The sequence below is a fragment of the Cydia fagiglandana genome, chromosome 15 (genome assembly GCF_963556715.1).
Source record: "Cydia fagiglandana chromosome 15, ilCydFagi1.1, whole genome shotgun sequence".
NCBI classification, from domain to species: domain Eukaryota; kingdom Metazoa; phylum Arthropoda; class Insecta; order Lepidoptera; family Tortricidae; genus Cydia; species Cydia fagiglandana.
In genome coordinates this window covers 2,716,537-2,741,569 of record NC_085946.1, presented here as the reverse complement: position 1 = coordinate 2,741,569, position 25,033 = coordinate 2,716,537, and the positions used below count along the sequence as shown (strand labels likewise).

The window sequence follows — 25,033 nt, the reverse complement described above, 5'->3', positions numbered from 1 at the left end:
CTCAAAAGGAAAAACACGGAACCCTAAAGGATCACTCGTGCGTCGGGCTGTTCGTCTGTTACAGCCTATTTTCTCCGAAACTGCTGGACCAATTAAGTTGAAATTTGGCACACATTATTATGTAAGTTTGTGACCCAAAGATGGACGTGTAACGTAAATAAATGAATTTTAAATATGGAGGCCATTTTTGGGGGGTAAATGAGAAAATTTAAAAATAAAGTTTTTCAAACTATATCGTGTTACATATCAAATCAAAGAGTTCATTGTAAGAATCTCGAATTTTTTTTTTATAATTTTAGGATAAATAGTTTAGCAGTTATTCAAAAAAAAGAGGCAAAAAAAATGTTTTTCTTGTTTCCCTTTTAGATTTTTTGAATGTTTTTGTAGGTACACAAAAAGTCAATGTTATTGGTAAAACTGGCACTTAAAATTAATAAGTAAACTGCTTATTTTTTTCGTAAAACCTATGTTCCTATGATCATGTCACAAGGACGTATAGTTTCTGAGATATAATAAGCGAAAAACCAAAAAATGTGACCTTCAAACCCAACCACCCTACCCCCGCTCAAGGGGACTTTTGATATGTTCACCTCCTAACGAGTCCAAAAAAGTTACTAAGTTAAAAATGTGTCCCAAGCACTTCCCTCTATACCTTTTCGTTGCCTGACCTAAGTCAATATGATGGGTGCTGATGCTGAAAAAGGGGCGGCTACAAGGCCTGGGGCCTAGGGCGGCAAAGACTGCAAATCCGCCACTGGTTGTTTTCTATGTATTTATGTATTATTAAAATCGTTTTTTGAGTACCCACAATACAAGCCTTCATGAGCTTACCGTGGAGCTTAGTCAATTCGTGTAAAAAAATGTCCTATAATATTAAAAAAAAAAATACCATAAAGGTTATCTTTCCCGTGCATGGGGAAAGGCCCTGGGGCTCCATAATACAGAATGTAGGTAGTGCATAATATTTTACCATCGCATTTTCACGGAAACACTTGAACATGTTACAAATACAAACGTTTCCGAAAAAATACGATGGCAAACATCTATACATGAAACGTTCGCCGAGACGAAAGATCGCTTTATCAAATCACTGATGGCACAGTACCTAGGTATCCTTTCCACACACCGCAAGCAGCTTATTCCATCTCCGGCTCATTCACCTACACTACACGCTACACAGTGTAAGTCCACTTCAATCGATGTTAGTGGTAAAAATAATGCATTCCATTTAAAAACAGTTCATTAAGCAAACGATTTCAATTTAATTACGCGTATTCATTGCCGGGCCTTTCAATTATTCATAAAATCACTCTCGGAACGATGACAGGAACCCATTACGCAAAACAAACGTAAGTGACATTGCACAGTAAGTTTGAATTTGGATCTTATTTGCGCGAAAATACGGAGCTTATAAATGTCATGATGGTATCATAGGTAGTACAAACACAGTTATTACAAAAGGCATGAAGTCCACCGATGGACAGTTAAGAGTGTGGGCGATGGTACAGCGCACACGTCATAATATTTAACCCTTTCATACCGCATTAAACGTAAACTTGACATAATATTTAAATGTTAAGAGATATCTGGCAAACTGGCATCTGCTAGAAAAAGCAATTCAAAATGAGATCTCTATAGAACCTCCTATGAGAACAAGGTCATCGTTATACGGTTAAACACATTTCAGAAAAAACCGGTCAAGTGCGAGTCGGACTCGCGTTCCAAGGGTCCCGTACATTACTTGATTTTTAACAATGTAAGCATTTCTTTATGTGGAACGTGAATGAAAATGTCTTCGAAAAACCCGTAGGGTTTGGAATCAAAACAAAGTAATTAAGTCCGACTGCCGCTTGACTGGACATTTCCAATAGGTTTTCCTGACATCTGTAGAAACATAATCTACTGTGTATTTTTTTCAAAATTTTAGACTCAATAGTTAAGTAAGTAAGTAACACTGTATTGTACGGAAGAGAGGAATGAAGGTAACATCGGATAGAACATAAATATAGTACAAGGGCGAACTTATCCCTAATGGTCGGACAGACAGACAGGCGCACGAGTGATTCTATAAGGGTTCCGCTTTTTCCTTTTGAGGTACGGAACCCTAAAAGGGTCAATTCTGCGGGCAAAATCTCCATCGTCAAGATGATAGTCAAGGTCGTATCATAACCAGTTCAAAACGAGTACAGGTAGTTAAATTTGAATCGACTCCAGCTTTTCCAATCAATTTGAATGCACGGGGAACCAATCAATTTAATGGCCACTTCAAGTGCGGTGCGGCATTTTGCACATGTGTACCGAGTAGGGAATTGGGGCCCGATTCGGATTTTGAAATAGACATCTATTAGACATCACCAAGATACGATAACGATATGTTTAAGATCTAACCTGTCAAATTTGACATTTGCGCGATTTTGGAGATACTTTTGAACGATTTCCACAGGACTTAGATATCCAGTTCACACCTAATATATCTCTTACTCTATCTAACGTAAAAGTGATATTGGTTGCCCGAATTGCGCTGCAAAAGAGAACTAATTGATTTCTAAACTATAACGTATCTACGAGTAGAATGGATCTAGTACGTGTCGTCTCTTGTGAATATCTTGAAGTTCGAATACGGCAGTTGATCGTTGTGAGTATTCGTTACTTGTGTTGTGTTACAATACATATATCAAAGCAACGCGATACGGAAAGCAATAGTACCTATGACTCTCAAATACATGTACAGACATCAATAGCCAATAGGAAATGAAACCACTCTCAAAAAGTATATGCCGTTCAGGAATTACTTTCCAAATAAATATTTCCATGTACGGGATGAACACCGTGGGGTAAGTCGTGGAAACGTTACCTAGGCCACAGTCTATAATAAAACAATACAGTCATATTTCGATCTGCCATTCAGGAATTACTTTCCAACTAGAGATTTATCTCTACGGTTCGCATTCTAAAGTTTCTGTCATAGTCTAATTTTATTGTACTACATACACACAGAGACTTATAGGTATGGTACAGGGTAAAGGTATTTTTTCGAGCGATGGCACCATACCTTTGGCCTATACTCGAGTAGATGGCGATATTTTGATACTTTTTAACAAATTTAACACATAATTCAGTGAAAGAACAAGGATGTCAAATGGCGTTCTAAAAGTTTTAATCAGTTGTCAAAAGATGGCAGTAAATTTACTGTGGCTACAAAAATTACTTTAACAATCCGCCTCTATATCAGATTCTCTTTGCTAAGGGCTCGGCCACAACATCGCGCGGCTACGGCAGCGACGAGCGGCGCCCATAGTTTGGTGCGAGACACAGCGATCGGACTTTTTGTTCCCACCTATGGTTGCCGCCGCCGCCGCGGGTCGCGCAATGTCGTGGCCCGGCCTTTATACTTAATCACACGTCATAGCAAACATCAAAACCGTAATCATTAATTGCGTACATTTCTCAAGGCGCCCGCGGACATTCGTATCTGTGTCAAATACAAATCAAGTCCACCCACGGACGAATACGATACACCGTAAACAATGCTGAGACGCTGTGACTGACCACGGATTACCTGGTGCAAGAGATACGCCACTTTGGATAGAGACAGTCTCAAATTATGACTTATTCACTGTCGTGTTCCATTTCAGTTTAGCAAGAAAAATATTAAACATAATTTATTTACGTGTCACGTTTGGAAACTCAATTATGTCATAAAACGGTAGGTACTCGAAAGATTGGCCCATCCAATAAACAAAATTGGTATTTGTGTGCGAAGTTAGTAAAGTAAGCTGTCGATCTCTGTGTTTAACGACAAGGAGATTAATTACGCTTACGATCAAGGACCTATTATATAAATCTTCTCTTACTATACTATATGAAGGTTTCATCGCATTGATTTCTTTTACGTTCGGACGTCAACCTACGTTACTGTTGTGGCGTTGTTATTGCCGCCGCGTTCTCTGTAAATTTATTTGATGAAATCAGTGACGGAATGATCGTAAGGGTAACATTCCATTTCTGACCGCAGCTGCACTACTAGTACGAACGCGTCGGTGTCATTGTCAATTTCCATAGTAAAATGAATGGTAGTGCTGCTGTCGTTGTAAATGTACTGTCACCTTTATGATTGATTGTGATTATAAAGGTATAATGGCGGCAGTAATGCAGCGGCGAGTGTCATCATTTCATCAAGGTAATTTACAGATACAGTGGCGGCAATAACATCAAGTTGACATCCGAACGTCACAGTTGCATCCTTGAACACAGCTTTTATACAGGATGCAAAGGAATAAACAAGATAAACTGGTGTTGTTATTCTCAACAATAAATGTTGATATTTTCCTTTTATTTTATTCCAGTAGTGGCGCGTCTGCTACTTGTATCATAATATTGAATCTGTGGCTAAACTATTGGTAATAGTCTGACGGACGCGCAGAATGTGATTATGTAATTTTGAATACTTATTATTATTAAAATTTGTTGTTGTTTTACAATAACCAATTAGGACCCACAAAATCGAACCCAGGGTCGCGGCAAACCTCGACGGCGTTGGCGAAATGAAAGACCGGGATACGTGAAAAGGGAAGATAGATGCTTTTACCCAGCAGTGGGACACCATGTTCGCTCACATGAATAATTAAAATAAGTTGGTTAGATTGCTTGCATGGCGACACACACTACCTACTATTTTTTTTTCAGTACAGTCACCAGCAGAAGTTGCTACCTTGACACGCTCTTATTATCTTAACAATAAAGTCACGTCAAGATCATTTTGAACACCGGGCCCGCTTAGGTACTTCTGCTGCTGAATGTACCATTTTTTTTAACTAAAAACTTTTGAGTTATTTCGACGAGGACTATTGATCAAAAGAAAGAAAAAATTTGTCCCCAGTTTTTCATGCAATATTTGGGACTTAGTTTTGTGACGGTTCATACAAAATGTATGTGAAAATGCTTCACAAACCTGAAAATTTTCCAGACATCAGTTAAAATATTACTCGATAAAACATTTTCAGCTTTTGATTTATTATAACTGTCAAAACACTGTCACTCCGACACTAATTTTATTAAAACATGAAACTCGTGTCACTCAATAAAAGTTCAATTCAAAGTAACTTTGACTTTATTTTTATCGCATGACCTTTAACAACTGAATATTTAAACAACCTACGGGAGACCAATTCAAAATAATAGTGTGACATCAAAATGATATCTAATGATATCAGTCGCCAGTGCATCTCGCTCGCGCTAATTCAATTACGGACAGGTAAGAGCGAAAAGCATGCGCGAATGACAATGTCACAATGTAAGTTTGAATTGGCCTCCAGATTTAGATTGAACTGTAACATTACATAGTCTAAAGAAGAGACGTTTACTTCGAGGAATTTCGTACAATGATCAGCTTGTTCCCATCTCTATCGTTATTAGGGTTCCGTACCCAAGGGGTAAAAACGGGACCCGATTAATACCGGGTGTGGCCTGTAACACGAGCAAATAATTAAACATAGATTGTACTCCTCAAACGGTGACACTTTTGTTCAACAACTTTTAAAAATTATGAAGTATTTAGACTCCCTATTTTTCATACAAAATAAATATTATCTTCAATGAACGCCATCGCCACGCCATATCACTGTGATTGACGTTGCTTGTCACGCCTTAAAAATAACAAAATTCGCAATACATTGCGTCTTAGTGTATTAAAAATCAAACCACAAGTTATTTTTAATAGTCGCTGAACAAATGTTGATCAATATGAGAAGTACAGCCTACAGTTAAAATTTTTGCTCATGTTACAGGCCACACCCGGTATAACAAATACATCATCTGTGAAAATTTCAATTGTCTAGCTATCACGGTTCATGAGAAACAGCCTGGTGACAGACAGACGTACAGTGGAGTCTTGTAAGACTGATGACAGATGATGTATTTGTTTCCACTATAAAAAGCGACTCGCACTTGGCCGGATTGATATTAGATAAATGGACAATAAAAACTGTTGCAAAGTACGAGTAAAACTGCCATATTTCAATACCGCTCTGCCCTTGACACTTTTCCCATGGCGATGAAAAAGGCTTCACTACAAAAGTTTAAGGTAAGTAAGTACTTACTATTAAGTGAATAAGGCATGAATAAATATGCCTTATATCATACGATAATATCTGGGAGACCGAGCTTTGCTCGGAAAACTTATAAATAAAAAAATGCGCGTTTTCCTAGAGATAAGACCTCTAGCTAGATCGATTTTTCGCCCTCGAAAACCTCCTAATTACGAAACATCGAAATCGTTAGAGCCGTTTCCGAGATCCCCGAAATATATAAATAATTAGACAAGAATTGCTCGTTTAAAGGTAGGTATTAGTAAGTTATTTTTCTTTTTTATGATATAGTAGGCAAACGAGCAGACGAATCGTCTGATGATTGATTGATGACTGACATCACTCACCGCCTGTATAAAGAAGTCCTCGTGCAGCACGCTGACGTTGCCGAAGTTGGTGGGGTAAGTAATATAAGACATAAGAACTTATACTATAATATTCATATTATATACGCTCATATTGTATAAGTTTGTTTTGTATACCGTTCAAGGTGTATAACGAACGTTAGATATAACATCAAAATATATACTTTTGTTAAGTATACCGTTATTTAAGTATAATATCATTGGATATAATGATCATTATGTATAACGTTCATAATATCTCAGATTTATAATGTATATTACTCAAAACATATAACACCAAAATGCATAATGCTCATATTGTATAACCTAACCTACTTTTCTGGCAGCAGTTTGTTTTCTATTGGGGTCGCAGTTCTAACCTAACCTAACCTACTTTTCTGGCAGCAGTTTGTTTTCTGTAGGGGTCGCAATTCTAACCTAACCTAACCTACTTTTCTGGCAGCAGTTTGTTTTCTGTAGGGGTCGCAGTTCTAACCTAACCTAACCTACTTTTCTGGCAGCAGTTTGTTTTCTGTAAGGGTCACAGTTCTAACCTAACCTAACCTACTTTTCTGGCAACAGTTTGTTTTCTGTAGGGGTCGCAGTTCTAACCTAACCTAACCTACTTTTCTGGCAGCAGTTTGTTTTCTGTAGGGGTCGCAGTACTAACCTAACCTAACCTACTTTTCTGGCAGCAGTTTGTTTTCTGTAGGGGTCGCAGTTCTAATCTAACCTAACCTACTTTTCTGGCAGCAGTTTGTTTTCTGTAGAGGTTGCAGTTCTAACCTAACCTAACCTACATTTCTGGCAGCAGTTTGGTTTCTGTAGAGGTCGCAGTTCTACCCTAACCTAACCTACTTTTCTGGTAGCAGTTTGTTTTCTGTAGGGGTCGCAGTTCTAACCTAACCTAACCTACTTTTCTGGCAGCAGTTTGTTTTCTGTAGGGGTCGCAGTTCTAACCTAACCTAACCTACTTTTCTGGTATATCATACGCTATTATATTTTATAATCAGTATACTAATAGATAGTATATACTATGATCGATATACGTTATGTATGTTATATAAACTGAAGTTAGAGTATTTGAGTGTTATATAAAAAGTCATTATACAAAATGAGTATTATGTTAATTGACCGTTATTCCTAATAAAAATATTGATTTTGATGTTATAGCAGACGTTCATTATATCTTGTGAATGTTATTAATATGAAATTATATATTATGTAGTTATATCTCGTGGGTAACTTGAACACGCGGTCCATGATCCACATGAGGTTGGAGAGGACGCCCGGGCGCGGATTCCACGCCCCCATGAGGAGGGGCACGTCGCCGGTGCTTTGGTGGTTGGCCTACACTAGCGACCATGATTGCCTGATGACTGACATCACTCACCGCCTGTATAAAGAAGTCCTCGTGCAGCACGCTGACGATGCCGAAGTTGGTGAACTTTAACACGCGGTCCATGATCCACATGAGGTTGGAGAGGACGCCCGGGCGCGGGTTCCACGCCCCCATGAGGAGGGGCACGTCGCCGGTGCTCTGGTGGTTGGCCTACACTAGCGGCCATGATTGCCTGATGACTGACATCACTCACCGCCTGTATAAAGAAGTCCTCGTGCAGCACGCTGACGATGCCGAAGTTGGTGAACTTGAACACGCGGTCCATGATCCACATGAGGTTGGAGTGGACGCCCGGGCGCGGGTTCCACGCCCCCATGAGGAGGGGCACGTCGCCGGTGCTCTGGTGGTTGGCCTACACTAGCGATCATGATTGCCTAATGACTGACATCACTCACCGCCTGTATAAAGAAGTCCTCGTGCAGCACGCTGACGATGCCGAAGTTGGTGAACTTGAACACGCGGTCCATGATCCACATGAGGTTGGAGAGGACGCCCGGGCGCGGGTTCCACGCCCCCATGAGGAGGGGCACGTCGCCGGTGCTCTGGTGGTTGGCCAGGACCAGGGTGCGGTGGTTTCCGCAGGCTGCTGGTTCGTCGCCGCTTTCTAGGACTGTGGACAAAGAAGGCTTATTAGGATGTGTGGATTATCATGTTAAAACTTATAAGAGGCTATGTTGAAAAATTTCCTAACTTTATGTTTGCTTTTTAGGTAAATGTGGCGAAGACCGTCTACAAGCTCTTTCGTGGCTTTAACTCTTGCGTTTGTACGCATATTCTGCTTAGGTTTACCGAAGCTTTATTTTTTATATTTCTGAATATTGGCATCGATATTCAGGGTTTCTGAATATGGCCACCAAAGTCAAGATTAGTTTTAAAGAAAGATGTCGAAAAAGACTTCTGAATTGTCTTCAAAATTCGAAAATTCAATTAGAACTGAATTGAAAAAGAGTCAAGCGTACATTAAACAACTGTCAATATGTATCATGAAACTCAACAGCAGAAGAAAAAACACTCACAATTAAAATTTCTTAAAATACCTTCTTCTACTAAACTAAAAGTTTTCCTTAGAAACGACATCTCTTACACTCTTAATCTACTTAACCCTTCATATTTATACAAAACTCCATGCACCACTACCAGTAACATTAACTACAACGTAAAAATCCCCAAGAAACGATTACCAGCGTCCCGGGGCCAGAGTACCCTGAGCAAACAAAACCTCACTCGCGGCCTCAACTATTTATACGACAAACATACCCACTTCCATTTAAACCATCCTTAACAACTGAAATGAAACCTTAACTACATTGTAATAACGGCGAAGTTGCAGCAGAGGTGCCGGTTTAGAAATTAAGCACTTATTGTGCGCCAGGACTAGATTAAGCTTTTAATAAAGAAAACGCGTTAAGTCTCAACATTATGTCGCAAATGTTGCTTTGCGACAAATTTAGTGTGTTAATTAAAGTTTATTGTTTTTAGTACAGTCATTATAGATTTTGACCCGTGAATAATTAGTTCTTGGATTTTTTTTTCGTAGGTCCCTCGGGGGGGTCACTGGGAGTGTAAATTCAAAAAGTAGGCTTAATCAGGCTCCTGCGTATATTCAAAAATGGTTTTTTTCCAAAAAAACGGTTTTTCTTCAATAACTCGGCCATTGTTGATTTTACAGTAAAACCGTAAGGACAAAAATTGTAGGAAATTTGATTCTCTACAAGTTAGTCCAGTCATTATATCCAAAAAACCGACCCTTCCCGTGAATAATCAGTTCTTGGATTTTTTTTTTGTACGTCCCTCGGGGGAATCACTGGGAGTGTAAATTCAAAAAGTAGACTGAATCAGGGTCCTGTGTATATTCCAAAAACGGTTTTTCTTGAATAACTCGGTCATTTTTGATTTTACAGTAAAACCGTGAGGACAAAAATTTTAGAAAATTTGATTCTCTACAAGTTTGGTCCTCACAATTTTTCTTCTAGGATCGATAGTTTGGAAATAAAATTTGAAAAAAGCGACAAATTCAAAATATTTTCAACATCTCGTTTATTTTCAACTTTACGACATAAATGAAGAGGACTAAACTTGTAGAGAATCAAATTCTGAACAATTTTGGTTCCCACCTTCTTTCCCCCAAAATCGATATTTTAGAAATTAAACCTGAAAACGCGACAAATTCAAAATATTATCATTATCTCCTATGTTCCACGCTTTACGGCATAAATGAAAGGAAACAAAGTTGTAGAGAATCAGATTCTGAACAATTTTTGTCCTCACGGTTTTACTGTAAAATCAAAAATGACCGAGTTATTCAAGAAAAACCGTTTTTCGAATATACACAGGACCCTGATTCAGTCTACTTTTTGAATTTACACTCCCATTGATTCCCCCGAGGGACGTACGAAAAAAAAATCCAAGAACTGATTATTCATGGGAAGGGTCGGTTTTTTTGATATAATGACTGGACTAACTTGTAGAGAATCAAATTTCCTACAGTTTTTGTCCTTACGGTTTTACTGTAAAATCAAAAATGGCCGAGTTATTGAAGAAAAACCGTTTCTTTGGAAAAAAAACATTTTTCGAATATACGCAGGAGCCTGATTAAGCCTACTTTTTGAATTTACACTCCCAGTGACCCCCCCGAGGGACCTACGAAAAAAAAATCCAAGAACTAATTATTCACGGGTAGGGTCGGTTTTTTGGATATAATGACTGTACTATTTACATGCGGATGTAAATTGGAATACAGAAAAAAATTGAAAAATGGGACATTTTATACAAAAAAAAAACAACACTTTATAATGTTTTGGTAAATATTCTCTAAGAAGTTGTTATTGGTCAAAATGTTTCATGATCAAAGCAAAGTTTTTTATAAGTAGGCCGGCACGAATATTTATTGAATAATTTTACCTATCAAAATATTACTTTTAAATAACCTCTTAGAACTTGGTACCCCTTAAATAATCTTAATAAAATTCCCTTCCCGCTAAGCCCAACAACTTAATGAAAAAAATTTAAATGAAGTATCCTTATCAATCTTTTTGAGCGCTAAAATTTATAAGGAAGAATGAAATATTGCGAACATTTCCGTACGAAAACCTATGCATTTTTTCCTACTCAAAATAAATAATTGTGGGTTATTAAGATTTAAATTACAGTCTATCCGCTTAAGTGCCCCTCGACTCCCTAAGTAAATAATTTGAGGCTCTATCAGTATCAGGGGTGTTATTACTATCCTTTACGAATATTCGCCTCTCTAACTGGCATAAATGTGATCTCCGATTGCGAAAACTATTATGTATTTTTTGGGTTTTTATCGTAAAAAAACACTTTCATCGCTGAAATTTTCTTTTTTTGTAGTTTTGTTAATCCGAATATTCCGAATGGTTTTGGGGATATTTTCTTTAAAAAAATGCGCTTATTCGTCGAAGCAATAATAATAACGGGAAAAGTTTCCTTTTCATCACATACATATATAGAAAACAAAAGTGACGTGACAGTTAAATCTGGAAAAAACAATTTAGGATAATTAGTTACTTTTATTATCGTTATCAATAAGTTTTTAATTGACAAACAGTATCATTTTCAACACTATGTCATTATTATATGTGTATGCTGGTCGGAGTGGAATGCTAAAAACACGATAAGAATACAGCCCAGAGGCCGCCCTCCATAAAAATTATTAACATTTCATGAATTTGTGATTCTGTTTGCTCGGCAACTCTTGAAGAAAACAGTTTGGGATTCTTTTTTTTATGACCGTCAACTTATTTTCCAAATGGCGTATCGGAATTTTAGCAATTACTTATTGTTAAATATTTAGATTTGTATTATACAATAATAAACTACTTACACTTAAACTAATATTAATGTTATTTGGGAACATGCACCAAACCGTGATGAGTGGCGGAAGAAAGGGGAGGCCTTTGCCCAAGCAGTGGGACACAAAATAGGCTATATATATAAAAAAAATGTTATGTAAAATCAAACCTGCGTCTTCGCCATTCGCGGTTGATGACGCAGATTCGATTCCTGCCCTTGACTTTGCTTTATTTTCTTATTATGATATGACATCTATTACAGTTACTAAGTTAAACTTATAAGCAGAGACTGGAATACTGGTGGCATATCTTTACTATTCACTATTCGCTACTCCTTTTAAGTTTAAGCTTACTTAAATAAAATACCTATCCTAACGTTAATTACTAACGTTTCTCTTTGAAACTGTTTAAAAGCATTTTCTCATTTCTACATTACCTTATTTATTCTAAGAACCTTTGTTACCAAGACAAACACACAAAGTGCGTTAACGTCCAACTTTTTAGATATTCCACTATTTTTCCAACATCCTTACCAAGCATCTTGCATTAAACAGGACCACGCTTATATTCTCGGTAGACGTTAGCAAAGTAAATTGCACCACTTAAAAAAACCCCTTAAGTAAAGCAAACGCATTATATCTAGCAACATTAGTGGGGTCGGTCATGGATTACGATAACACGAGGGTTACAGATAAGCCACTCTTGAAGTACGTTCTCGAATTGTCAATACCGTACGACCGCCACGACCATAGTAACAATTCGAGCAGTAAGCAAGACAAGAGAAATATACTCTAGAAGTCTAGACCAATGTGACTAAGGTTGAATACAGATTACAGGGAACAATGTGGTATGACAAAATTAATTAAAAATGTTGTGAGCAATTCCCGTAGTAAAGAAATAATGAAAATATGCGCGTGCAACGCTACGCCGCCATGGCGTAGCACTCCGTAGCGCTGTACCTATAACTATAATATCGTGTTATAATATATCAAATGGAAGAGCTCATTGTGAGAATCTCAAAAACATTTTTTTTGTAAATTATAAACTGAAATAGATGTCATAATTATACTAAAGAATAAAACCGGCCAAACGTGCGTCGGACGTAATAATTACTTAGTTATTGAACTGACCACTACAGATTTTTAAACACATTTCACTCGTGTTTCACATAAAAAATATGTTGTTAAAAATTGTGTAATGTACGGAACCATTGGAACGCGAGTCCGACTCGCACTTGGCCGGTTTTATTATTTAGTATATGACATCTATTTCAGATTATAATTTAATAAAATTGTTATCGATGCAATGGGAACTTCAGCTTTTTTAAGTTGCGTATCTGTTCCGGATTACGTTGTCTATAGTCGAGTCACCGGCAACATGGACTCAAAGAGAGCAATGCAAACCTCGCCGGGAGCGAAAGAAAGGCTCCCATTTCACTCTTATTAACTTTTAATATTTGCAATCTCCGATGTTAAAGTGAGATGAGTACACTTGAACGTCTGCGATGCTACATTCACCTGTGCATTTAAATTGGAATAAATGAAGACAGAATTTAAAGAGGTTCCATGGCATCCGGTAGATGGCGCGGGTGCACGAAAATCGGTCGCACGCGTCCGTATATTTTTCGCTAACCCGCTCAACCGATCTGTGCAATCGCGCCAGCTATCCAGCTGAGGGCCAACCTCGAACCAGGTACGACGTGTCACCTCTCTGTCGCACTTGTAAACTCGCACGTAAGTGTGACAGGGAGGCACCACGTCGAACATGGTTCGCGGTAAGCCCTCTGATGCCTTCATGCTTCGAAAACCGACGACATACCAAACGGACATAACAAATTTCATCCAAACCGAATCAGCGTGAACATTCCTAGAGGCCGATTCGCACTTACATTTCGATATCTAAATGACATCAAAATCAATCTAATAATCTTTGTAATATAGTTTTCGGATACTTACCTATGGCTGACATCTGACCTCCATTTATGTAATCTTTTTTTTGAAGTGAAAACTTCTTTAGCGGCGCTGAGCACTTTTTTTTAATCTATCTTCAAATTTGGTCAAATTACGAATTGTATTCAAATTTTTAGTCTTCGATACGAAGCTTATTTACCGCTAATTACTTTCCAAGTTCAAAACATAGCTAATTAATGCCGCTATTGCAAGTCAAACGCAGAGCGTATTTATTCTGCAACATCCCGCCTGCATCCGGCTCCGAGCATAATTACCAGACAACCCTCGGGGTGCACAAGAGTGACGTATAGATACCTACCTATAAACTTGTCTTATATGACAGTTCATATATAGTAGTGACGTACCTATATAGTTGTCTGATACTGATAGGTAGTACAGTCAAGGAATTTAAATTCCGACCCATTTCGTACTTTGTCACAGTGACAACCGTATGAGGTCTCTAGCGGCTTTCATATTGATTGTCACTGTGACAAAGTACGAAATGGGTCGGAATTTAAATTCCTTGACTGTACATAAAGTCGAGTAGAGGTAGGTCCGTTAGCTCGTTGGGTGGATGACATTCGGAAAATTGCGGGGCACTTTTGGATAAGACTAGCCCAGGACCGGGATAAGTGGCGTACACGAAGAGAGGCCTATGCTCAGCAGTGGGCGATTGAAGGCTTGAATGATGATGAGAGGTAGACCTCATATGCTGTGAATTCAATAATAAACTTTAATCTGGTATCGAATCGGACAGTGTAAAAATGCTCTGATCGAAGAAGTAATCTGCCATAGCAAAAAGCATTAGTAAAATAAGTAAAGTTGATGAAATGGAAAGTTGGTGAGTCGATCCTGTTTAAACTTGTTCGAGAGATCGGCTCACATTATATTTCGGCAACCTTGCCTACAGTCAATACTTTAAAGGGGCCCACAGATTCCCAGTTCGCCGGACGACATCGGCGGGCCCTATTTCACCAATGTGACAGGTCCGACAATTGCCGACATCACTGTTACTGACGTCACAGGCCTCCATAGGCTACGGTAACCACTTACCATCAGACGGGCAGGTGGCTGTTTGCCACCAACATGTTAATTTAAAAAAACTCCACTATATCGCCAGTTAATAAGTATTTACTTATTTTGCAGAGCTAATAACAATTGTCACAAGAGATACGACAATTGCCACGAAATTCCGACACAACTTATTTGCTGTCAAGAATTACCGAAAGTTCTTTTCTTCTTCTTGTGACCATTGTCATCATTATCATCATAAACATCGCAAGAGAAATACCTGTTTTTGCCAATATAATAAAGTTTTTTTTTAAATAATACAATGATGGTGACAAACAGGTGTACGGCCCGCCCGATGGTAAGTAATAACCGTGGCCCATGGATGCCTATGACGTCAGCAACAATGAGACTTGTCGAATTGTCGCACCTGTCACGTTGGTGAAATAGGGGGCTGTCAGTTAATCGCACAAGGTGGCAGTTCCGAACAACTGACAGGCTGATATCATCCGGCGAACTACTGGTAATCTGTGGGCCACTTCAGGTATATTGTTGGTAGCTTTATTTATTTATCACATTTCGGCACACTAACCGCGACCCAAGTAAAATTATACAAATAACCCCAACATCAAATTGGTATTACAAATACAAATGCTAAGCAATAAACGGGTCTGGCTTCAAACTAAAGGTCAGCAGTTCAGCCATCTGCAAACAATTATGAATCTTATCCCGACGCATTAAAATATACAAATGGTCAATTATAAGTGCCTCCGTTGTAGATGGACGTATGCGACAGTTATGGTCAAGTAAGTTAAGCCGTTTTGGATATAGGGCAGTAGTGACATCTAACAGGTCGAGACGTCCTGCCCTAGGGGCAAGGTACAGAACACTTAGGGCCCGATTCGGATTTTGAAATAGACATCTATTAGATATCTTTTAGACATGACCAAGATACGATAACGATTTGTTTAAGATCTAACCAGTCAAATTTGACATTTCCGCGATTCTGGAGATACTCTTGAACGATTTCCACAGGATATGACTTAGATATCCAATTCACATCTAATAGATATCTTACTCTATCTAATGTAAAAGTGACATTGGTTGCCCGAATTACGCTGCAAAAGAGAACTAGTTGATATCTAAACTATAACGTATCTAGAATGGATCTAGTACGTGTCGTCTCTTGTGAATATCTTGAAGTTCGAATACGGCAGTAAGGCGTGACTTTTGAGGTTTAATTTTGTAGGTGCTGAGTGCCTATTAATAAAAATAAGACTGAATTCATTTAATTTTTTTAACTTATGAAAAATATTTAGAGAAATTAAAACTCAGGAAACCTAGTAATATTTTATTGCGTATATTTTGTTTTGTCCTTAACTCAAAAATAGATGGCAATTAACTTAAACAATTAACGTTCTTTCGCTTATACTTATTTCAGTGTAATTAATTTATTAATATGTGCCGGCCGTATAGGGCCGTAGCCAAGATGGCAATAGTTTGTCGTAAAACTCGTAAAACGCCATGCTCGAAACGCTGAAAACGAGTCTTCGATTGGCGCATTGGAATGTCACGGGCGAATGGCTCCTCTACACGATGGGCCAACGCCGGCCACTCCTATAGTTCGTTTTTTTTTTAGCATTAGAAAGAACTTGCAAGAACGTAAGCTATCTTGACATGTCTTTTAATTGAAAAACGCTATTTAAAAATCAAAAACTATAACATATGAAAGCAGAAGATTATAAATGATCGTATTAGATTCATAATTGTTACATATTTGCCGTAACGCATTTTTAAAATGTGTTTTTCAATTAAAAGACACATCAAGATTGTTTACCTTATTTCTAATGCTAAAAAAACGAAGTAAAGGGACGCGTTTATGCGTTATAGGGAGCAAGTGATATTGCTATCTCATTCTGCCGCATGGCTGCGTCCCTTGGAGTGGCCGGCGTTGGCCCATCGTGTAGAGGAGCCGGAAAAGTGATCACATCATTTTCATGCATTATTTAAGTGATCCAAAGACTCGAGCCTTTTAGCTCTTTTTTTAGGGCTGGCCTCATCTCTTGACGCCTAAAAGGCTAAAAGCCTATTTAGCTCTTTAGCCCCCGAGCCTAGTTCTATTTAAGAGCCTAGACTCTTGGGGCTTAATAAGGTTATTTTAGCCCCAAGAGTCTAGGATCTTAAATAGAACTGGGTTCGGGGGCTTAAGAGCTAAATAGGCTTTTAGCCTTTTAGGCGTCAAGAAATGAGGCGAGCCCTATAAAATTAGCTCCAAAGGCTCGAGCCTTTTGGATCACTAGTACCTACCAATTGTTCCCTGGCCTTTTATAATATCCATACGGCCCAATTCGAACTTTAAGATACGTCAGTTAATAGATCTAGAAAAGATATGGATTAGATATGTCAGTGTCAAATGTAACATTTCTTCAAAGAAAAACGTCACTTTTGACACTGACACATCTAATGCATATCGTTTCTAGATCTATTAATTGACACATAATTGTCAATAATTGACACATTATATAGTCCGGAAAAACCAATTTGTCAGTAAATAAATAAATAAATAGTAAATAAAAAAAATACTAATTCCTTTTTTTGGGTGCTATAGTATTAGAGTAAGACAAAGACAGTACCTATAAATCTCTCTATGTTTGAAGTGAGACAGTCCCTAGCCAAACTGTATCCTGAAATTTTTTTATAGCTTAGGGTGGCATTCCACCTGTCTAATTTCTTTGTCCAATGTGTATTTTGTCTCTTGTCTCACATATTGCTTAATGAGAGAGTGAGACGCAATGACATTGGACAAAGATATTGAATAGATGGAATACCACAATACGTGTATCTGACAACTTTTCCTGAAATTGGTTTAACATTTAATTAATCCGAATAAATTTCAACCGGCTTTAAGTATGAAAGTCTCCTCCCGCTCTCTAATGCCAGAGTTAAATTTAAATGAGAAAGGATAACGGTAATTAAGGATCTCAAAGGAGCGTTTGCTGAACTAATTGAAGGTTGTGTTTCTCTACTGAATTTAAGAAAGGCTTCCTCCATTGCAACCGGAGCATTTATACGCAACCTGTATATTTTTAGATGTCAGATTTAAATTTGAACTTTAACACAACGAGGTATAGTTCATTTTGGAGTGGCAAATGAAGGATATATACGAGTTTTTCAAGTTTTATGTTTGATTCTCATCGACTAATTGCAGGGAATGAATTGTAAGTTGGAAAGTTAAGGCGGCCGGAATTTTTTAATTTTGTTCTCATAGAATTTTTGGAATTTGTTTTCCATTCGGCTTTAGGGTGCCCTTATTTAATGGAAAAGAGGTAGCAAGGATTTTTCATTTATTTTTTGCTTGTCTTCTTCCATGTCGAAATTTCATGTCTGAAGGGGCTGACAGATTACTAGCTGGCCGGACGATATCAGCCTGTCAGTTAAACACAAATGGTGACAGTTCCGAACAACTGACAGGCTGATCATCCGGCGAACTGCTAATCTGTGGGCCCCTTTAGAGTCATGGCCAGCGACTAATTCATTTTTCAAAATTAGTCTCGTGTTATCTTTACAGTGCTCACAGCCGTCTCGCTTACGCTTAGTGAGAGTGAGAGAAAAAGTTGAACCCACGAGGCCTTAAAGAAATACAGAGTTACGCGTATGTCGACAGACCACAGGCGAAATTCTGTCGAATTTAAACTGTTATGAGACATACTAACATTGAACTGTTAGTGCTTGAGAAAGGAAACCTAAGGCTCTCCGAAACATAGTGAATAGAATCAGGCGTTACTTTGCGGAAATCCATTAATTTAAACCGAAATATTACTTTGCTAATCCGCGTAAAAGATAGCTAGTCAATCAGTGCTAACCCGTTATACTTACTTGCGTATTTTTTACATGCAATGAATGTTATGTTGGCATGTCTCTTCGAAACATGTCGCGCGAGTGACTAAGACTATGTGAGTCTAAACCGTAAAATTATTCAATGAAATTCTGTCGCTTGACTATTTCATTTAAGAAACTTCAATCTCACAATCCTGTGGTCCGCTTTGTCACTGATCCCCATTGACAAGCACGAACAACAAACTGCATGCTGCAAGCTGCATGGAAGCCGCGGCATGCTGCAAGTTTCGGAATAGTTGCAACTTGTATTTGCTCCCATCCACAGTATTGAATACTTGGTTGTTGTTTCGCTTTGGAGTCTGCGTAGTTTAAATTTTCATGTTAATTGACGTCTAGCTTTAAATAGTCTTACCGCGTAAGTCCCCGCGTACTTTTACTAGTACAATTTAAATTCGAGTTATGAACTCTTTTAGAAATAAAAGAAAGTTCCAAATATAAAGCGCAAAAATTGGCTTGGGCCTTACGAGGCTAAGAAAGGTTTTGTTAGTAAGATTAAATACGTAAGTTTAGTAAGAATGAGAATATTATCGTTGACGCGGTTATTTGATGGTTCGAAATCTTGATTGATGATATCCTGTTATCCCTCATCAAAGACATCTTCGAAAGGGATTCAGAAGGGAAAGGGATATTCAGGGATTCGAAATCTTAATATAATTAATTCCATTACTATAAGGAAACAAATTAAATTATTTTATGAAATGAAACTATTTTCCGTAGTGTATCATCAGAATCGGCTGAGTAGTTTCGAAACTACATACAGCATAAGAATTGTTGTACACATAGGTGGCAATTTCTATTTAAAGTTGTACCCTCAACTTGCATTTTAAATTTTGGAATTTTTATATTATTTCCACTCAGAATTACGAGCTCTTTCGATCCTAAAATGAGAAAAAAAGTGTCCCCAAAATTTCATACAATTTTTTTGCTGTCCGTTTTGTTACGGTCATAGAGTTTGTATTGAAAACCGTAACCAAACGGACCAAAAATTTTGGGGACCCTTTTTTTCTCAGTAAAATTGGAAAAAGCTCGTGATTCTGAGTAGAAATAATATAAAAATTCCCAATTCTAACACAAAAAATTTTGGCACAACTTTAAATAGAAATGCCCAGGTACTTCATATTTTATTTAGGCCGCACAAAACCCTTCTGTTGGTTTTTCCGTAGTAGAGAAAAAATCTCAAGTCAACAATAATTTACAACGTTACCGTTTTTAAATTACACATTTCATTTGTATCGTTGTTTTATTTCTTCAGTGACACCTAAGAGTGACACGGTAAGTACAACATATTACCTAAGTACCTCCTATATACTTACATCTGTTGAAACGTACAGAATATTTTAAGAATAAGCCGAAAAGTCTGCAGCGAAATTGCAGCAATCTCGCGAGGTCGGGGACGTTGCATGCATGCATCACCCCGATGCATTCACGAGATGCTATGTACTCGACCACAATATCAGCGCTAGGATAACCTGAACCAAAGAACTTTAACTTTATCCGTACAATTTTACAAACATCCATTACTTCATTTATTTTCGTTAACGATTTTGTTTATATTGCAGTATTTGGTCGATCGACTGAATTGCAGGATTTAAATTATAATTTCCGGTATCCAAAGGAGAGTAAAGGTGGAGGTTCACGCCGCGACAGAGACAAGCGACCGAGACAGAAGACCGCGACCATCACTTGACCATAGGCAACATATCCTAGGCGACAGTTCGCGGCGAGACAGAGACAGGCGACAGAGACGCGAGAGGTCTCTGTCTCCTCGCGAACTGTCGCTTATGTGTTGCCTATGGTCAAGTGATGGTCGCGCTCTCCGGTCGCGGTCTTCTGTCTCGGTCGCTTCTCTCTGTCGCGGCGCGAACCTCCATCCTTTAAATTGATAAAGTGACACGTTGCTCGTAGGACTGATGGCCAAGTGGACTTTGAGGGTAAATATTGGGTGGCAAGGCTTTGAGGGTATAGGGGTGAGTGGCAACCACGTCCAGAAGAAAATGTGGTCGAGATGATGGGAAATTGTTATGAGACTGGTCACTGTGGAGATTCTTAAGAGAGACCTCTTTGACCATGATTACGTTTGATAAGTAGAACAGAAGATGATCATCATCAGATCAAGAGATCAGAAGATCAGAAGAAGATCATATCAGACGAAGACGTTACTCACAGCTCATACCTCAAAAATTTTCGAACATGGTTTAAACAGCACACACTCATTAGTCATTATTCCGCGCGGCAGTGTCTAGTCCGTATAGCCCTCATGACAGGAGATCTCAGATAGAAGATGGCGCTGGAAGAGGATCAGTCTGCCCATCTACTCTTAGCGCCACTTGCACCATTCCATTAACCCGGGGTTAACCGGTTAAACCGTTAACCCAGTATCAATTTGTACTGGTAACCATGGTAACTTCAGATTTAACCGATTAACCCCGGGATAGTGGGATGGTGCAAGTGGCCCTTAGATGAATTTGTGAATTCCAGCCCAGTTTACAGCAGACGTTTTATACAAGCTACAAAGTTGGATGTTTTTATGACCGGCTTTATACGTTAACATGTACATTAAATCAGCGAAATAAAATGAATATTTTAGCATCACTGTTACATGGTTTTAACTGGGTCAGACACAAATTTACCTAATAACTTTGTATCAAACTTACACGACTACTCACAAGGAAGGGTACCCAACTGTCCGACTCCGATTTGATTTATTTTGATATATGTTATAGAGTAGTCAATAATTTTTAAGAAAAAAAAACCGACTTCCATGGGGGCCGATGAAAGATTACTGTAGATGGTACACTATGTAGAAAAGGAGGTAAAACTACGCACTTTTCTACTAGCATTTCGCTTCTGTATAATGGCTCCTCTACAGGATGGGCCAACGCCGGCCACTCCAAGGGACGCAGCCATGCGGTAGAATGAGATAGCAATATCACTTGCTCCCTCTAACGCATAAATGCGTCCCTTGGAGTGGCCGGCGTTGGCCCATCGTGAAGAGGAGCCATGAGGGTCGTAGTTCTAGCCTAACCTAACCCACTCCTCAGATAGCAGTTCGGTTCTGTGCGGATCGCAGTTCGAACCCAATCAAACCCACTTTTCAAGTAGCATTTCATTTCTGTAAGGCTCGCAGTTCTAACCTAACCTAATCCTTGTTCGGTTCTGTGAGGATCGCAGTTCAAACCTAACCTAACCCACTTAATGGCGCATGCCGTGCGGTGTACGGGGGTTTAAGCGGGAGGGGCTAGTAAGATTGGCATCATCGTACTTTATACCTACATTAATTTTATGGTAGGTAATCATAGTTGTTTATTTAGTTAAGGTATCATAGTGGTTTTCTGGATCAAGGTCCGGGTCCGAGTCCGGGTCCGAGTCCGGGTCCGAGTCCGGGTCCGGGTCCGGGTCCGAGTCCTGGTCCGAGTCCGGGTCCGTGTCCGGGTCCGAGACCGAGTCCGAGTCCGGGTCCGAGTCCGGTTCCGAGTCCGAGTCCGAATCCGGGTCCGAGTCCAGGTCCGGGTCCAAACCGGATCCGGGTCCGAACCGGATCCGGGTATGAGTCCGAGTCCGGGTCCCAGTCTAAGTCAAAATCGAAATTCGTAATCACCAAACGTGTACCATGCGTCATTGAAGAGTTCTGTTCTGGTCATCATCAGCAGTTCCACTTCATCAAATGCGACAGTTTTTAATGCAATTGCTTGATTTTATGATGAAAATACAAAAAAATCTATACGTATGCCTTTAATATTTGAGGAGTTCCCTCGATTCCTTATGGATCCCATCATCAGAACTCGAGCTTGAGAAAAATGTGGCTTAAAAACTTAACTTGCTTAACAAACATAACGAAAAGGAAAAATCGCCAAACGTGAACTATGCGTCGTTTAAGAGTTCTGTTCTGATCATCATCAGCAGTTCCACTTCATCAAATGCAAGTTTTTAATGAAAATGCTTGATTTTCTAATGTAAATACAAAAATCTCTATACGCATGCCTTTAAGATTTGAGGAGTTCCCTTGATTCCTCATGGATCCCATCATCAGAACTCGAGCTTGACAAAAATGTGGCTTAAAAACTTAACTTGCTTAACAAACATAACGACGAGGACAAATCGCCAACCGTGAACTATGCGTCGTTGAAGAGTTCTGTTCTGATCATCATCAGCAGTGCCACTTCATCAAATGCAACAGTTTTTAATGAAAATGCTTGATTTTCTGATGTAAATACAAAAATCTCTATACGCATGCCTTTAAGATTTGAGGAGTTCCCTTGATTCCTCATGGATCCCATCATCAGAACTCGAGCTTGACAAAAATGTGGCCTAAAAACTTAACTTGCTTAACAAACATAACGAAGAGGACAAATCGCCAACCGTGAACTATGCGTCGTTAAAGAGTTCCGTTCTGATCATCATCAGCAGTTCCACTTCATCAAATGTCACTTTTTTGGGTGTATATGCTTAATTTGTTGATAAAAACCCAAAAATCACTATATGTATGCCTTTAAGATTTGAGGAGTTCCCTCGATTCCTCATGGATCCCATCATCAGAACTGGGTTTTGACAAAAACGGGACCAATCTGTATGCATATACATTCAATCAAAAAAATAATTTTCAAAATCGATCTAGTAATGACGGAGATATAGAGTAACAAACATAAAAAAAAATAAAAAAAAAAAATAAAAAAAAACATACAACCGAATTGATAACCTCCTTCTTTGAGATTTGGAAGTCGGTTAAAAATAACGGACACGTATTTTTTTTAGCTGCCCAAACTCAACTTGTTTGGCGAAAATGGCCTTCAAAATACTGAAAATTGACTAAACCTTCTAATTTCTGAGAACTTTTTTCAAAAAAATTGATAATTAATTACTGGTTTCGTTATATGTTGGAGAACATGAATAAAGAATGGGGACGTGTTTTGTCATTTCATATATAATAAATAAATACAATAAATATATTTTTATATAAAAATATAATAAATATATATAAAAAATGAGTTAGTGGTGAAGTACTGACTTTGAAGGCCATTTTCTCCTAACAGGTTGAGTTTGGGCAGCTAAAAAAAATACGTGTCCGTTATTTTAGACTACTCTATAACATGTATCAAAATAAATCAAATCGGAGTCTGACAGTTGGGTACCCTTCCTTGTCAGTCATAAGGTACAGTGGCGTAGCGTGAACTAATCTAGACGTGGGCGAAGTCGCATCTGCGAGGCCCTTTTCTTTCACTGTGCCCCAAGGGGCCTAGGCTGCCCTTGGGGCGCGAGGCCATGGGTGACAGCCTACTTCGCCCACGCCTGGCTCCGCGACTAATAAGGTAACACTTAAGTCATGCATGATACTAACTTCCACCCTGTTGTATGAACAGCTATATGCCTAGAGTTAGACCAAGATAAGTCTGCAACGTTTTGATAGCACACGCAGTGCAAGTGTTATTTTAAACGTCAAACTTCTATGAAATTTTGACCAATTAAATAAGTAACACTTGAACTGCATAAGCTATCAAAATCGCTACAGACTTTTCTTGGTCTAACTCTAGGCATGAGTAATTGAGTACCTATAGGACCTCTTTATTTTTGTATTTCCAATCTTAAAGCGTGGAATGGTCAATATTATATTATTTAAATTTCGGATCTTCGTGGAGTCTGTTATTATATATTCAATATTTAAAATAGTGGTGTCACAATTGGTTCAAATTACCAAGCGAGATAAACTTGACATGGGTTCGTTACAAGAATATGTTTTATCAAATGCGTTGCGTGGTGTGAGTAAAAGGAGAAAGATGGTTAATGTCACACTTGTTGCCGATGGATTGCCAGCGATATGATCTTTGTGTTATGTGTTTATTTCTTAGTAACTTTTCTTTTTCCTCGCGTTATCCCGGCGTTTCGCCACGGCTTATGGAGCCTGGGGTCTGCTTGACTACTAATCCTATGATTTGACGTAGGCACTAGTTTATTTTAAAGTATTTTTTTAGCAACTGACAAATATCAAATGATATTTCGTACATAAGTTCCGAAAAACTCATTGGTACGAGCCGGCGTTTGAACCCGCGACCTCCGGATTGAAAGTCGCACGCTCTTACCACTAGGCCACCAGCGCTTCTATATATTATTTAAGCATAGCAGAAAATGTACTCTTAATAATAATGTATTATTTAAGCGCTTATTTCTTAGTAACTATTCGCATCGAATGTTTAGGCGAACCACGATTCTGGCGATCCCAACCTTTTAGGGCTTATACAGGCTTGCTAAATAATTACTGCAGGGTTGCCCGGGACGTTTTAGAATTATACTGAACAACTTTTACTATGGGGCCAACCCCGAAATCGCAAGAAAAAAATTGGCTGTCTCATACATTTTGGCTGGTCCATTTCCTAGGGGAGAGTAATTTTTTTTTTCGCGAATTCTAGGTTGGTGCCATAGTAAAAATGGCTCAGTATAGTCCCAAAACCTCCCTGGCAACGGGTAAAACACACAATAGGTAGTATTTTTAAAGTTCGATTCTCTCTCCGGTGTAATATCCTCTTAGAGAATTTCTCTCTTG

The 25,033-nt window shown here is 38.6% G+C and overlaps 1 protein-coding gene across 4 annotated transcripts in view; it reads right to left on the bottom strand.

Moving 5' to 3' along the window:
• LOC134671254 (acyl-CoA:lysophosphatidylglycerol acyltransferase 1-like) overlaps positions 1-8,163 on the bottom strand; it is a 610,785-nt gene extending 602,622 nt beyond the window's left edge. For 2 of the 4 annotated variants that reach the window (XR_010099198.1, XM_063529065.1), the window contains exon 1: positions 7,824-7,967. Coding sequence is in view for 2 of the 4 variants with exons in the window: in XM_063529065.1 (XP_063385135.1) it covers positions 7,824-7,946 (123 nt within the window). In the remaining 2 variants the exon portion in view is untranslated. Of the gene's footprint in view, positions 1-6,433; positions 6,465-7,823; positions 7,968-8,025 lie in introns of those variants that run through there. The other 2 variants (XM_063529066.1, XM_063529067.1) reach the window with 2 other exon arrangements.
• Positions 8,164-25,033: the final 16,870 nt, after the last annotated feature.